Source organism: Dendrobium catenatum, unplaced genomic scaffold (assembly GCF_001605985.2).
Source record: "Dendrobium catenatum unplaced genomic scaffold, ASM160598v2 fragScaff_scaffold_421, whole genome shotgun sequence".
NCBI lineage: Eukaryota > Viridiplantae > Streptophyta > Magnoliopsida > Asparagales > Orchidaceae > Dendrobium > Dendrobium catenatum.
The window spans coordinates 916,781-934,300 of record NW_021318883.1 but is presented as its reverse complement, the minus strand read 5'-3'; the positions used below and the strand labels follow the sequence as shown (position 1 = coordinate 934,300).

The 17,520-nt window shown below is 31.6% G+C and overlaps 1 protein-coding gene across 1 annotated transcript; it reads right to left on the bottom strand.

Annotated features, from left to right (window-relative positions):
- Positions 1-6,441: 6,441 nt before the first annotated feature.
- Positions 6,442-9,942, bottom strand: LOC110110429 (ACT domain-containing protein ACR4). The gene is made up of 7 exons (XM_020841914.2): positions 9,544-9,942; positions 9,402-9,447; positions 9,188-9,302; positions 9,038-9,105; positions 7,491-8,096; positions 7,065-7,169; positions 6,442-6,976 (listed from the first exon to the last, which is right to left on the bottom strand). Exons 1-7 carry the CDS (start codon positions 9,618-9,620, stop codon positions 6,632-6,634), a joined length of 1,362 nt encoding a protein of 453 aa, XP_020697573.1. The 5' UTR covers positions 9,621-9,942; the 3' UTR covers positions 6,442-6,631.
- Positions 9,943-17,520: the final 7,578 nt, after the last annotated feature.

Genomic DNA, 17,520 nt, shown 5'->3' with positions numbered 1-17,520 from the left:
TGTTCAAATGCAGAGCAAATAATTATTCATAAAAAAATTTTCATTAATCTCACCCTCATATAATGCATGCGTTCAATGGAAAGTCTAGAAAGATGATCAACAATATGATTTTCAGTACCCTTTCTATCAAAAACTTTTACATCAAATTATTATAACTGAAGAATCCACCTACCAATCTAGGTTTAGTATCTTTGTTTGTTATAAGATATATGATAGCAAAATGATCAGTATACACAATTACTTTAATTCCAGTCAAGTATGATCTAAATTTATGAAAAGCAAAAAATAATGGCTAGCAACACTTTTTTTAGCAGTATAATTATATTGTACAAAATTAAAAGTTTTACTAGCATAAAAAACGACGTAAAATTTTTTATCTCTCTTTTATCCAAGAATCGCACCTACAACAATGTCATTGGCATCACACAACACTATAAAAAGTAAAGGCAAATTAGGAGCAATAATAACTGGAGCAATAATCAAGTGTTGTTTTAAAGTATTACATGATTCAAAACATGCATAATTAAATACAAAAGAAACCTCCTTCAATAATTGACATAATGGTTTAAAAATTTAGAGAAGTCTTTAAAAAATCTCCTATAAAATCATGCATGACCAAAGAAACTCCTAATGCCTTTAACATAATTGGGAGGAGGTAGTTTTTCTGTCACCTGAATTTTTGCAATATCTACCTCAAATCCTTTCATAGAAATCTTATGCCCTAAAATAATGCCTTTAGTTACGATGAATCGACAGTTCTCCCAATTTAACACTAATTTTATTTCTACACATCATTTCAAAATAGAGGTTAAAATTTTAAGACAAGAATCAAATCTAGTGTAAAATATAGAGAAGTCATCCATGAAAATTTCAATGCCCTACTCAATTAAATTTAAAAAAATTGATATCATACATCTTTGAAAAGTAGCAGGAGCATTACAAAGACAAAAAGGTATTCTTCTGAAGTAAAAGTCTCATAAGGACTAGTGAAGGTAGTATTATCTTAATCCTCATGTGCAATAGAGATTTAATAATACGTGGAATATCCATCTAAAAATAATAAAATAGATGCCCTACCAACCTATCTAACATCTGATCAAGAAAAGGCAAGGGTAAATAATCTTTTTATAGTGGCTTTATTTTATTTTCTATAATCCATGCAAATCCTTTAACCTATGATAGTTCTTGTGGGTATAAGTTCATTATGTTCATTTGTTTGCCAGTCAATTCTCCTTTTTTAGGAACAAAATGAATTTGGCTAACTCAAGAACTATAAAAAATAGAGTGAATAATTCCAGCATCAAGCCATTTGAGAATATCTTTCTTAATAACATCATTCATGGAAGGTTTAGCTCTTCTTTGAGGGTTAGTTTTTGGTATTGAAGTAGCTTCCATTAAAATTCTATGCATGCAAATTGAGGGACTAATCCCCTTAATGTCAGTAATTGTCCACCCAAATGCCCTTCTGAATTTACTCAAAACCCTAATCAATTTACTTTCTTAATGTGATTCTAAAATTGCTGGAATGATCAAAGGAAGAGTAAAGTTATTACTCAAAAAGGCATATTTGAGATGACAAGGTAAAACCTTAAGCTCTAATTTAGGGGTCACTTTGATGGATGGTCTTAAAAAAAAATTTAAAGAGGAAGTTTCTAACAAGTCAAAACTTTTATTTATCAAACTTTCATTCCCTTTATTTGTTACAATAGATTTCCTGAATATCTCTTTATTCTTTTCATCTTCTTCCTCTTCCAATAATTCTCCTTCCAACAATTCTTCTTTTAGTCTCTCTACTATGATATCTTCATAATCCACCCTAAAGAAATCTATATTCTTCTCTTGCGAAAGTTTTATAGATTTAAGAACATCAATTGTAACCTTCTGATCTTGAACCCTCATAATTAATTCACTCTTTTGCACATCGATCATAGCTTTTCCAGTAGCTAAGAAATGTCTTCCTAAAATGAAAGATATTTCCCTATCTTCTTCATATCTAAAATAATAAAATCAACAATTTATCAACTTTAATTAAAACATCTTCTATTACCCCTCTTATATAAGTGAAAAATCTATCAGCTAATTGAAGAGTAACATAAGTTGGTTGAACCTCTCATATATCTAATCTTTTAAAAATAAAAAATATAATGAGATTGATAATAGATCCTAAATCACATAAAGCTATCCCATATAATTTGTTACAAATAGTTAATGGAATGGTAAAACTCCCAAGATTTTTAGGTTTTTTAGGAAGTTTCTTTTGAATTACAGAACTACACTTTTCAATTAATGCTAAAGTTTCAAATTTTCCAAGCTTCATTTTCTTATTTAGAATATCCTTAATAATTTTTTCATAAATGAGCATTTGTTCTAAAGCTTCAGAGAAGGGTATGTTAATGTTTAATTTTTTAAATACTTCTAAGAAAATTCAAAACTGTTTGTCAAGATTTTGTTCGATTAACCTCTAATCTTGAACCCTCATAGTTAATTTACCCTTTTGCACATCGATCATGGCTTTTCTAGTAGCTAAGAAAGGTCTTCCTAAAATGGAAGATATTTCCCTATATTCTTCCATATTTAAAATAATAAAATCAACAAGGAAAATAAATTTATCAACTTTAATTAAAACATCTTCTATTACCCCTTATGTATAAGTGAAAAATCTATCAGCTTACTGAAGAGTAACATAAGTTGGTTGGACCTCTCCTACATCTAATTTTTAAAAATAAAAAGTATCATGAGATTGATACTAGAACCTAAATCACATAAAGCTCTCCCACATAATTTGTTACCAATAGTTAAAGGAATGGTAAAACTCACAAGATATTTAGGTTTTTTAGGAAGTTTATTTTTTTAAATTATAGCACTACACTTTTTAATTAATGCTAAAGTTGTAAATTTTCCAAGCTTCTTTTTCTTATTTAGAATATCCTTCATAAATTTTATATAAATGAGCATTTGTTCTAAAGCTTCAGAGAAGGGTATATTAATGATTAATTTTTTAAATACTTCTATAAAATTTCAGAACTGTTTGTCAAGATTTTGTTTGATTAACCTATCAGAAAAAGATGGTGGTGATCTCTCTACAACTTTCCTAATTAAATTTTTAGGTTATTTAATAGAGTTAGATTATTTAGTTGATGATTTATTTTCGACTTATTAATTTTCACCATCATTCTTCTGAGATAGATCTTTCTCTTTGTAAGGGTCTCCCAGACCTTTCCCACATTTGAGTTGGATATTATGACATTATTCTTCCAATTTTTGCTAATTAATCAACCTAACAAGATGCCCTATTTGATCTTTAATTTTTCTAAGAGTATTAGATTGATTATGCAATTGGATTCCTAATTGCATAACAATATTTTTTAAGAATATCTTCCCATTCCTGTCATGATGGAATTGTTCAAAATATGAGTGATAATGATGCAGTGCTACATGACATGATGTTGTGACACTTAAAATTCTAGGATCTATATTGATATTATTATACTCATCCATCATGATTATAACTTTAAAGTTATCTAATTTCTTAGAAATTGCTGCAACTTGTGCAGTTAAAATTGATAAAACATCAGTTTCATATACTCATGCTACTTTCTTAAGATTTACCATATCAGTAGGTCACTATAAATTATTACTAATCATTTCTTCTATTAATTCTTATGCTTTCTCAAATAGCTTAGACATAAATGATCCTCTAGCGTAGCATCTATGATTATTCTAAGAGATCCTACTAATCCATTGTAAAATGTTTGAATAACTAACCAATCAAGTAAATCATGGTTAGGGCATTTCCTGAAAGTTCAACTGAGGTGGTTAAACCTTGTTGAATTTCCTAGACACATCAGGGGGTGGGGAAATAAAAATTTTCTCTGGAACTTAATTGAACAATAATGTAAATTTGCTCCTTGAATTTTTATAATAAAAACTAATAATAAATTATTTTTCTTAATTTTTTTTTTCACCAATAATCAACATACCCAAAGCTTGATAGTCAAAACACAGATTTACAAGAATAATAAACGTTAAGAAATTAAGATGCATAAAATAAAAGCACGTAAATAAAGAACGAAAACATAAGATTTTATAGTGGTTTAGTCAAATAATAACATACATCCACTCCCTAGAGTTCTCCTCTTTGAGTATTGCACCAAACTCTTAGTATCTCTTCTTTATGTCCCACAGTAAGATAGAGAAGCTCTTACACAATCTTTTCCACCAATCCGGTGCGATAGATTATAAAAAGCTTTTTCACTCTCCAGTGAAGGCAATGAACCTCGAAGCTTTTTCACCATCCTAATAAAGGCAGTATACCTTGAATCCTTTTTCATCATCCTGGTGAAAGTAAAGAACCTAGGTCTTTGGCTTTGAAGAATTTGACCCTCTAGCTACTCAAAAGACGAGCAAAGACACTTTGAGGAATCAAGGCAGAAGCTTGCCTGGAGTAATCACGTGAACCCCCTCACACTACTTCTCCCTCTCACGCAACTTCTCCTTCTCCCTCTCCAAGCTCTCAACTCTCTCAAGCACCCTTATAGAATTCTCACAACAGCCAAAGACTTCACAAGAGTCTAATAAGAAATCTTTTATACAAGACTTCAAAAAACTCTAAATTTTAATTAACTAGAAACTGTTTGTATAGCACGATCAAGGATCATACAATATGATTAGTTAAAAAATCTGTTTCTTCTAGCTTGGTTTGAGCAATTTCAGTATGATATGTTCAAATTTTTGCATACCTATCGTACAGTACGATCTTGGGATCGTACGATATAATTATTTCAATATTCTTTTGATCATATAGGACAAACTCTGGGATGATTGAAAATCGTTTCTCCCATTCATCTAGATGATTAATATCATATTGTACGATTAGTTCAAAAATTAAGGTTTCATCCAAGATGATAGTCGGGATGATTGAAAATCGTCTCTGCCAATTGTCTAATATGATTGATATCATATGGTACAATTTGTAATATTAATTAAATATTGATTTGATTGACTAATCATGAGGATTAATTTAGAAAATTTTTGAATATCATACTGTATGATATATCGTACGATACGATTAGTTCAAAATTCAAAAATTAAAATACTTACCTAAATCTGTTTGGCGGCTAGGGTTTTCAAATTAAATTGATTGTACATAATGATATGGTTTATACAATATGATTAGTTTTAAAATTTATGTAATTAGCCATTTTAATCATTTTTTTTTGGATACTTGATTGTACATTACAGTAGGGATCGTACGGTGCGATTAGCTCCAGAAAAATTTGATCTTCCATTTTCTCACTCTCTTATGTGTGTATGCACGGTTGCCAACTTAGCATACACATTTTATAGGACTTTATCTTAAAAAATATAAAAATAAATATCATTTCTTGGGTACTTACATCAGAAATTAAATCGAGAAAACTTGTTTGCAATTTGGAAACACTTCAATATCATTTCCTTGGGTACTTACATAAGAAATTGAATCGAGAAAACCTATTTGCAGTGAAGAAAACCTTGCTTCTGCCTGCCCTAATTCTGAAATTTGTAGAATACAAAAACAGAGAGTTAAAATCCCATCCGCCCGTCCCTAGCAAAGCATGGGTAAACAATTTGAAAACTCAAACTAACATAATCACTAATTTACCAAGTCATAGATGTTGAAGCTGAATAAATCTTCCTCGAAGGGATTGGCTGTCAAGCATGCTAGTGAATCTCATGAGCAGCGAAATGCGCGAGCAAACCAAGTAAAAAAGAAAATTAGGGTGGTCAATCCGCTTGCCGAAATAAAAACCCGCAACATAGCAGGAGTTCCAAAGGCTTTCTTTATTAGGGTGGTCACTATTAGAAATAACCTTTCTTTATTAGATTTAAATGAGAATTTGATTCTTAATAAGACACAATCCCCATATAGTAGGATAAAGACTTGATGTTGTTATTGTAGGAGTTTTCAATTTTTGGAGGTGGGGCACATGCCCTCGTGGGCACCCGTAAATCCGCCCCTGATTCTATCTAATACTATCAAATATGCTAATGAATATGAAATAATGAAAAGATATACGTTTGAATTTGTTCATTCACTGTGATGCATTCATCATAATTCATAAAGAATGTCCGATCTTTCTCATCACATCTACATTTATCAGAGCTTGACTAAACCTTAGATTTAGTTCATGATTGATGGAAACATCTAACGAACAAGAGCCTAAAGCTCGAGTCATGTCCAAATTTCACTGGGCTTGGCTTATTCATTTTTAACTCAAGAACTTGATGTTTCAAAGTAGAACAATTAAGTAGGTTCTTTTTCCTTTTTTTAATTCAAAAGATATTAGAAGTTGTTGAATCCCGAAAATTTTTTTGAGAAGGAAACAAAGTACCATTGTTACCAAAAAAGTTAAATGTTGACTCGTTGTCCTCCAACCATCTAACCACCTTCATACTTGAGCATGACAATAATGCTTAGTCCATTTTTTTTGGATATGATTAATAAATAAACAACTTTGTATTAATAAAGAAAAAGACATGACAAAATGAGAGCGTTTCAGATTAAGAGAGAATGAAAACTTTGTATTAACAGATCCCATCACTGTAACTTGGCGGTATTTGCAAAGAAACAACAGAATTCTGATCCAAATTATCAAGAGCAAGACCTCATAAATCCAAGGTTGTGAAGGAACCTTTCAGACTGAGACCTGAAGAGGTTACAGAGAGAAAACTTTCCACTTTCATGCGATGAAGCCTTTGAATAAATGTCGTCCTTAACGCAAAGAACAGTTTTTCCTATCTCATTCCTCACAGCTTCTATTGTTTGGCTCTGAACTGGACTTCCTGAAGCATCTGTCACATAGAAGACATTCAAGGCTTGAGAGCCCCTTGTTGAGACCTCTGCGCGAATGACTGAAAGCCCATTTTCTCTAAAGATTCGGGTTACTTCAGATAGGAGTCCAACCCGATCTTTGCTGCAGAGCTCGAGCCTTATCCCCTGAATCATACAAAAGGATGATAAAATTTGTATATTTATATGTTTTAGATATGTTGAAGTATGAATATTTTGAATCTTTTGCTGATACCTCTGTGCTTCGCCTTCTGATTGCAGCTTCCAAGCAATGGATTAGTCTCTGCTTCTCTCCTTCAGAGCTAACTGGGAATCCATCTCTACGTCTGATGTAGTACTCCTGCATTTGAAAGTAGTTATACTTACAGATTTGACTTATCTGAAGCAACATTACGTAAAGAATTTCTCAGCTAAATTGCTTCCATTGGTCTACAGGTTAAGAAAATTCTCAGGCTAACAAGGCCATACAAAATCTACGCATGGGGGAACAAGAACTCAAATATATAAACAACGACAAAAACTGAGTTGAATTGATCATGGAAAAGGTGGAATTTATGAAGAATAATGAATTCATCTTGCTGTTTGAGGGAACCCGAAGTTTAAGAACTTGTAATTTGTTGACTATAAGAAAACACAAAAAATTCAGAATTTACATGGCTACCTGATAAGCTTCTGGCCCTTCGGAGATGATGGTGGCATGGAACACTACATAGAGCATATCCGTCATGGTGAAAACTGTGTCGAAAATCAGCTTCGGCCGATCCTTGCTTCTTATGTAAACCACTGTGTATCCTCTCTCTGTGCAGTTTTCTACTGAAATAACCAGCTTAATCTTGTCTCCTTTTTCCTCTTTCTCATCAACACAACCTTCCCTATCAAAGTCATGGTCATCATACATCATCTGGTGTAATCTTCGCTCTGTGTGAGTCACTCCCACAGAGATATTAGTCTTAGCACTTTGCTTCTCCCTATCTCCTTTCAAGACATAACAAAGAAGATGCTTGATCTTGGCCAACCGATCAAAATCGTCTACCGGTCCACCGTTAGCCTCCTCGGTGATGTAAATGACCGACGCCATCCGAGAATTATGGGTCCAAACCTCAGCAGCTACAATGTTGCATTTGAGGTCAGTGAGCACTGCAAAAATCTCTGAGAGAAGCCCTGGCCGATCTCTACCTACAAGTTCAACGGAAGTGCTTTTGGAAGCAGCTTGAGTGTCTACTGACTGTCTCACTGAACGGAAGCTAAATGCTCTTGGTCCAAGTGACTGCAACATAGTTTGGTGCTTGTGAATAAAAAAGTTCAAAAATGAATGAAATCCAACTTATAAAGTTAAATCAACAATAGTGATGCATACATAGCTAAGATTCTCCTACTCTTGCCTCAATAAGAAATGAAGCAGAAAGGGTTTTCAAAGCTTGAAACAAGTCATCAGTACTCACAAGAAGAGTTACCAAAGAGAAAATCATCGGTGAAAATTCACACTATGGACTCATCTGGTTGCTTGGATTAGAAAACAGGTTCTCATTTAGCTAAATGTTACTAAAAACCAATATGGATTTTCAAAATTTATAAAAAAGCTATAGATTATCTCAAAGGTGATATTTTAATTAGACATTCATATTGAGTAAACATGAAATCAAAAATTTCTAAAACATGTTTTCAGTAAAGCTACCAGCGAAATCATGTACTCCTGATTTGCGACCAAGTACTCGTGTGGCATCCTAGTAGTTCTTGATTTTATATAGAATAGCATTCCAAGAAAAATACTATTATGGGCTGTTTGGTAGCAGGATTTAGGCCAGGTTTGAGCTAAATCTAGCCAAACGGCCAAAAATGCAAAACCAAATCTCACGGCAAATGAAAGCCGGCGTAGACGGAAAATTCCGCCCTTTTGTACTAAATCATGGATTTCCGAAATCCTGTTTTTTGCCGGATTTACGAAATCCTCTGGCTCTATTGGTGCGGGAAAGAAGAAGCTCCGTGTAATAGCCAAACAATCACATAGAATTTAACAGAATGTATCATGAATGTTACCAAACAATTTTCAGAATTTAACCCCTCATGATTTCGTAAATCCGGATTTAGAGGATTTACGAAATCCTACTTAAATGAAATCCTGTGTGCTACCAAACAGCCCCTTAAGCGAATAACTTTTACAGGAAAATTGTTTTTTGTCAATTGAATAGAGATTCTTAAAAATCATACCTGCTGAATTCGTTCAATAACTTCACTTTCATAGATCTTGTTCCCTTCTTGGTCCACAACATGAAAAACTACATAAAACAGAACAAATGATAAAGAACAGAAAGAGGAATGAGAAAATAATAGAAGCAATGTGATTAATTGTCATGCTACCATCCATGAACCATTCCCCATCAGAGGAAATATAAGCCCTTTTGATTGTTAGGTTCAAATCAATCAAGACCTGCACCACTTCCAGTAAGCTCCCATGCCTATTAGCACTGTCTACCTAAATCCCAAAAATTTCAGTAAGTAGTATAAGAAAGATATCAACACTTTAAACTTGGAGAACTAAGAAATGTTTAAAATAAGAAAAGCCATGGGTGACCTTGACCAAGGTGGCCTTCTTGCTGGTGTTGTTATCCACTGTAACCCTAGAAAATCAAGAACATAAACAAAAGCTTTAATTTAACCAGAGTTCCAAAAATTTTCAAGAAGTGTGAGAAGAGAAAGAAAAGCAAAGTTCTCACCTTGGAGGGTTCATTCGAATCACAAGTTTCTTATACTCATCCTCCTCCCCAATTGAGTGCGAGCCAAAATTCATCATGGTTGGTAATGAATTAGTGAGATAAAAAGAGAGATAAAAGCTGCAAAGAAGGACTTCCTCTCTTTCTCTTGCTCAGTCCACTTATCTTCTTCCTTTGTACTGTCTCACTCCCATCCCCCAATTTCTCCCAATATATATGATTATGTATGATGTAATCGCGTTGTGATAGCGATTTAATACCTTCAATGCCTCAATGGTGGGGAAGGAGAGAGAGAGAGAGGGAGAGAGGGAGAGAGAGGAGAGCTAGTTCTATTTTACTTCGCATATTGTGTGCTTTGTCTTGTAAGCGTGCTTTCAGCTGTCATCATATCGTATATTGAATATTGCGAAATTATTAGTCGTGTAACATATGGGGGAATAAGCAACTAATGAGCGTGTGCAGGTGGTGCACATCATAAGTCATTTATATGCATTCTTTTTGTATTAGCTACTTTCCGCAGCTCACCTAATGGTTAATGGTTGGGAAATTATTACTTCATTTGTCTGGATTTGTCCGGAAATTAATTCAAACGCGTCATGTCATCCGAATATACTGTCTTTTGATATTAATTATAATATTAAATGATTATCTTATTAAGTGATAATATATGAAATATAAAATTAAATATGTCTCATTCTAATTAAAAAAAGCATAATATTCTAATTGTTATGTTTTAGAAAGTTTGAGTCGGTAGAGTATGTATTATGTCTTAGTATTGTACAGAAATTTAACACGCATAGAGAAAAGTTATAAGACCAGGACTATTTTATATGAAAAATTCGAAAAAAAGGGAAAATATCACTGGGCCTAGCATTGTTGAAAAAATTTATTATATAGCTGATGATAAAAAAATCCTCCATTCCTCACAATTAAAGAAGAGAGGATGATTTGAAAACGAATATCTTATTTTTCTTAAGAGAGATTATAGATATCAAGTATTCACAGATGAACAGTTAATACTAGGCAGCATGGATTGATTTCCCCAATAGAGATAATAGGAGTTTAATGTCCACATGAAAATAATTAATACCTAACAATAAGGTTAAATCTTAGCAGGATCTTTATTTATATGCTTTTGGGATGAACATTTGAGAATTTGAATCAAAATCCAAAACACTCTGTCTACGGTCCACATTGATTCCCTTGATTATGAGCATTTTTTTAGCATTTAAGTGCCTTAATAATATCAAAATTGAGTGATCTTGAGCTCGTTAGATTTCTCTCGTCAAGCTGCTCGATTTACTATAAGCATGCCTAATTTGGAGTTCCAAACATCATGATTTTTATTTTAAAAATTTTTAATTTAAAGATCTCAAGATTCATTCCGATTAGATGTTTTTTTTTTAAATCGTATAACTAGTAGATAATTTTGTTGCGGACTAGAATATACGCGGCGATAGAGTTCAAAAACTTCCGTCTCATCGTTGTATGGATATCTAGTACACAAACAGTTTGGCGCAGTCTGTGAGAATCAATATCCCACAACTCCAAATATTGTTACGATGGTCAACAGGCACAGTAGTCGTATCATTGGAGCTTCTCGCTCCAACTCCCACCAGCCCCTGGTTTTTACCCTTTCAAGGTTTTCCACGTAAAAATCATAGTGTTGCTATTTCTCATATGTTTGTCTACTAGATATCTATACAACGCCGAGACATAAGTTTTTGAACTCTATCGCCGCGTATATTCTAGTCCGCAACAAATTAAAATAAAAAATTCTTGATGTATTCATTCTTCACATATTCTTGTAAATATTCTGGGAAGATGATTCATGCATACAAACTTTTCTGGATATCTATTCTACACTTTATTCGAGATGCGTATTGCTAACTCATTTGATCATGCAAAGCAAATGAACTGAGGAGAGAGAGTGCCAAAGAATCTCTTAGCGAAGATTTGATTAATGGACAAAGCCACAAAGGTATGGCGCACTTAGCTTTCCCTCTTTGATATATTGCTATCTAATAAATATGTTATGCTTTTCTTTTTTTATGAGCCTTAGATTTTGAGATTCTTTACATTATCAGAACTTTACCAAACTATCTTAATCTTTTCATTCTTATCTTCTTCATGAAAGACATTATTCTTTTCAGCAGCTTTATCGTCATTGAATCTCTACATGTTAGAAGTCAACGCCCATTTCCATCTCAAAAAATATATTTATTTAGGTTATTTTTGGGATGAATTTTTTCTACTATTCTTAAAATAACTTTTAGTAAAAAAATTAAAATTTTATACTAAAAGCTGCTTTAAGAAGTAGTAAGAAAATTATTTCAAATAAAGTCTTAATGGATGATAATTAGTAATACACTAGGATTAAAAATTTAATTGATTAATTACGATTGAATTAATAAATATGTGGGTCATAATAATTTATAAGCAGCGGGCATTAAAGATTAATAAATAATTTGAGTTTAAAGTCTTTGTACTCTATAAATAACTCATTAAGAACAATCAATGCCTCAAAAGATTCTCCCACAAAAGTTTTGAGTTATGGATATCCTCAAATGACATAGATCATCTTGATTTGTTGGTCGGAGGCTTTGACTATTAATTATAAAGAGGTATTAGATTTGAAACTTACATATGTGATATATGTGTAAGTTTATCTTAATGATTTTAATGTATAAAAAAAAAACTTCTTCAAATGTATTAATTATCACTCATCTAACAATAGGTGCATATTAATGGTACTATTGTTGAGCCTCGCTAATGCCATATGTTCAATCTCAATTAAGGCATGATTGATATAAATCTAATAATGACATAATTATGCAGCTTTAAGCTTGCTCAAAACCCCATGTAGTGTAGATCAAAAAACAAGAAAGGAGTTTTAAGAGTGCTCACAACTCCAAAATTATATTGGAGAAAAACACAACAAGAGAGAGTCTTATTACATTTGATTTGTTGGTTGTTCTAATACTTCATCAAAAGTTATTAATAGAATGCAAAGGCTTCATAATCTCACATACAATCTATTAAACCTTAATACCTACTACTTACCTATGAACTATCATGACCCACACCAAAAAAAAAAAAAAAAAAGAATCATGACCCACACAAATACTAATTCAATTATAAACTAACATGCTACGTGCTAGAAAAATTGTGTCGATGGAGTTGGTATTTTATGCCTTAGCTTTGGATAATAATTCAACACATACATGTTAAAAATTTTAGAAGGTCAGAAAGTTTTTTAGGTGGAAAACATAGAAAGGAAAATCCACAAGGCCTAGCTCAATAGAAAAATCAATTATATGTTAGAAGCTACAATAATCCTTCTTTATTAATAGATGAAGAAGAAGAGGACAATTTGATAATAACATATTTGATTTCTGTTTTATAGGGATCATAAAAGTCTTGTACCCACAAGAGAAAAATTGAAAACCAACAAAAGAATTAAATCTTGACAAAAGTCTGTAGACAGTGGCATAAATTGTTGGTTGTGGTTGTCGGTGAGAGTTGATGATCGTCGGTGGCAGAGAGAACTAGTTGTGGTTATTGGAAACACCGAGAGCTGTAAAATGCAAGTGAGATCTCTTAGTCTCTTAACACTTAGACACCTCTATATAGAGAATGAGACTCTCTTTATAGATTTTTTGAGAGGAGTCCTTTTGTAAATTTGGTTGAAATTCAAAGCACTCTATCATGTCCTGTCAATATTGATTCCTTGGATCACGAAGCATTTACTCAGTAATAAAGTGTCTTAATGATGTTAGAATTGAGTGAACTTGGGCTCGTTGGATTTGTCTCGATGAGCCATTCGATTTGACTATATGTATGCCAAATTTGGAGATCATTTGATCTCCCAATTAGTATCTAAATTATTTATGTATGGTTCAAGTGTTTAATTTGATCTCATGTAGGCTCAGATTGGATCACTTTTGATATCGTTAGGTTCGTCTTGTCCAGATATTTAGTTTGACAATAAGTTTGCTAAAATCAAAGTTCAGATGATCATGCATAAATTTAATTCAGAAAGTTTTTAATTTAAAATTTGTCTCTAGTTTCATGTTGACATGCCAATTTTTCATAGATATATCATTTGTTCCTCTATTTTTGAATGTGGAAATATATTTTAAATCTTGAAAAATATTAAACTTTTTTAAATTTTATTTTATTTTATGTTTTTACACTCTTCCTTTTTCTTCTTTTTATTTCCACCCCTTTAAGTTTCATCTCTTTAATTTTCACTTCTTTAACTTTTACTCATTTAACTTCTACCTTTTTAGCTTCTATAACACCTCTTTAATTTTTGAAATTCCCTATATTTAATTTTTATAACTAATATATTTAACTTTTATAATTCTCTTTTTTTAGGTTTTACAACTCTCTCTCTTTAATATTTATAATTCTCTTTCATTTACTTTTATTTTCTTTAATTTTTCTAACTGCCCTCCCCCATTTTTAAGTACAAATACCCCTCAAAATGTGTGTGTGTGTGTGGGGTAGGGGGGTGGGGTGGAGGGTACCCGCATCATCTTGTTCTCTCTAATTCTTCTCCTAAGAGAGACTTTTCACTATCTTGTATAGGTGGTGCCTCTCCCTTCATAGGATCCAATAAAATATTATCATGGATAACTGGTATGTATAATCCTTTCAAACTCCAGTGCCTTTTCTTTAGGGGAATGCGTTGGTCTTTGCACAACTACTTTTTTTTTCAATCCTTCTACTAAGAGAGACACTTTACTATCTTAAATTAGTAGTGCCTACCAGTTCATAGGCTCCAGTAAAATACTATCCTAGATAAGTGGTGCATATCCCTCTTTCAATCTCTAGTGCCCCTCCTTCAGGAGAATGAATTGTTCTTTTCCAAACTTCTTCTTCTCCAATTCTTCTTGTAAGAGAAGACTTTCACTATCTAGTATAAGCAATGCCTTCCTCTTCATAAGCTCTAGTAAGACACTATCTTGGATAGGTTGTGGGTATTCCCATTTCAAGCTCTTGTGCCCCTCCTTAAGTAGAACTAATTACTCTTAAGTGAAAACTTCCCCACTTCTCCTCTCCAACTCTTCTCCCAAGAGAGGCTCTCAACAATCTTATATAGATGGTGCCTCCCCCTTTGCTCTCCACTAAAATACCATCTTTCATATGTGGTGCATATATCCCTTTCAAGCTTCAATGTCCCTTTTGAAGAGAATGAATCTGGAGTTGTGAGAAAAATCTTAACCCCTCAATTTCTTCTTTGTAGAGTTTAGTTTTACCTCTTAAAAAAGACTTGATACTATCTTATATAAGCTATGTATAATTCCCCTTTCTCAAGCACAAGTAAAATACTGTCATAAAAAGGCGATGCGTACCCCCTTATATGCTCCATTGTCTTCTCAATTAGGATAATTGAATTACCCGACCTGTAGAATTATGAGTGATACCCAATATTTATATCTTGATGGAAGAATTTTAATCTTTATCTTGAAAGAGAGTTGACTAATCTAATTTTGAGATATTTTCCATTGTGTTTTGAAGTTCCAAAATTTCTCCTAATAGGGAGTTAATCATTTAATAAAGATATTTTTAATTATGCAAATGCAGGGCATGCATCATGCTTTAGCTTACACACACTATTGAGTTCTCTAAGTAAGGTTTAATTTTTCTACAATGTAAGTCTTGTTAAATGCAAGTGCATGTGTTGTGTTGAGTAATATACTGATGATAAGAGTGTCGATTCCATAGGGAAACATAAGAAATTTTCTAGGTTCACTTTAATACTATCTACTGAATAACTAAATTGATATAACTTGATGATTTAAAGTGGTGGTGCAGATTAAGTTAAAAAGTTTCAAATACAACAAGAAAATTTACTTTTTTTAAGTGTTGAATCTATAATATATTTAAAAATACATGGTTACATTAGAGTGATTTCTTCCTATTGATGTTATGGATCAAAACATGCGTACTCATCATCTCTGTCAAGTTGGTTGGAGTATTAATAAGGATCTCTCCTAATTATAGTTCTTCTACCTCTGTAAGATGTCAAAACCCTAACCACCATATGTTGATATTATGACTAGACTATATTTTAAAATATCTAATTATTCTTCTATTCCTCTTTGGAGGCTCTAGATCACACTAGGTTTTTAATTTATGTATGACATATATATAAACTACTTGAAGTACTGAGAAATTAAAAAAAAAAACATGAATTCTTTAAATATTAAACCTACTTTAAGTAATACAAGCTTTTTAAATAATCTTAGATTTACAAAGAAAATTTAGCTACACATGGATATATGATGTTATACATCACAAATATTTTATTTCAAATTGTAAAACATAAGTTACAACTTTAAAAATAATATAAATAAGAGATGCAAGATTTAGAAATGACTCAAATTTAAGATACAACTCCTTTGCACTTCTCCACGTACCTTGATCCACACTAATACAATACATCAAACACAGATACAAAAGCCACTCCCTCTTTAAAACAACCCCCTCACACTCATGACTCAATTATTGTGCCAACCCCATAACATGAACTCCAAGACTACTATTTATATATAGTTTTGTAAAATAAATGAACTAGCTCCGTGACGTTAGTTTGGTTGGTTTGGTGATGATGCGGCTTTGTTGAACAAGTGCTTTGGTTCACTATTCATCACTTTGATTCACCGGTTTAACTATCTCCCACTGCGATGCTAGGCAATTTGACACTTCGGCACTCAATCTCACACTATGGTGCTTCATGGATATCGCCTCATTACTAAGCTCTATAGTCAATTTTCTGTGAGCTCTCTATTATTGTGCTGAAGGTGTGGCGTTGCGACGCTAGAATGAGCTTTGGCACTGACTTTGTAGCATTGTGGTGTTGCTTCAATTTTTATTTATTTTACTATTTTCTACATAAAACACAAAGATTAAAAGCACAAATATCATAATATTGGTAATTTAAGTTAATTATTTTTATCTTATCAAATTGCCCCAAACTTTAAGCTATTACTTTTTTAAAATAATTAATATTGTATGGGGTTAAAAATTATCCTTTGCATTGAATATAATTTTTGGAAAGAAATAAAATTACTAATATAAGTATTTATAAAATACATAAGTTAGAAAAAAAATTATAAAAAAAATTTATAACATCCTAATCCTTCATTTTAAATTAATATTTCTTTTAAATTAAACTCCCGTGGTTGAATAATTTTGACTAACTTACTTAGGTTTACTTAAATTTTTGGATTAAAGAAATTACTTTATTAGGTAATACTTAAATCTACCAATAAAATTTATTTAAGTATTATGATTCCAATAATTTCTTTAGAAGTATACATGTAGGGTTAAATATTAAAGGTACCAAATTTTGATATTCAGATATTTAGCAATTTTTATTATTTTTTTTTTCATTTTTTTATTTGGCTAAGTACCTTATAATGATTTTGAATACATGTGTACTTCCTCCACTTATTATTCTTAAGAGGGGCAAAACATTGCTAGTCCAAAATTTTTAATATTCTAGTACTTTATCCTTTTTCAATATTTTTCATATTTAACCTTCTTTTTATTTATTTGCTAAAATATATTATTTTAATGTCGAATACCTATCTATTGCCTCAACTCATTATACTAATCTAAAGTTTATTAAAGGTTTCATAATTTTTTAATTACTTACTTTTTTAGTGATTTATGATTAATCTAATGAGTTAATTCATATTAATCTTAAATTTTAGTAGTTCTTTATAAGTAGCCAAATGCTTAAATGACTTTTAGAAATTTAATTTATTTAGAATTATTAATTTTTACTAAAAAAGATTAGTTGTTACTTTTAGCTATTTTATTAAAAAAAATTGCAAGTTATGTACTATTAAATATTTAAGGATCTTAATTTTGAAAATTTCAAAATTCATAACTCAAGCAAAAAGTGTAATAGTAAGACAAATAATTTTCTAAAATTTGGAGAAATTGATTTTATTCTTTTTTTTT

What these genes read in the sequence shown, in the direction of transcription:
- LOC110110429 (XM_020841914.2), bottom strand. Translation starts at nt 9,620, where the DNA reads ATGATGAATTTTGGCTCGCACTCAATTGGGGAGGAGGATGAGTATAAG. An exon ending in TGGGGAATGGTTCATGGATG is followed by an intron (nt 9,106 to 9,187) that starts GTAGCATGACAA and finishes TGTTTTATGTAG; the next exon opens with TTTTTCATGTTGTGGACCAA. An exon ending in TTATTGAACGAATTCAGCAG is followed by an intron (nt 8,097 to 9,037) that starts GTATGATTTTTA and finishes ACTATGTTGCAG; the next exon opens with TCACTTGGACCAAGAGCATT.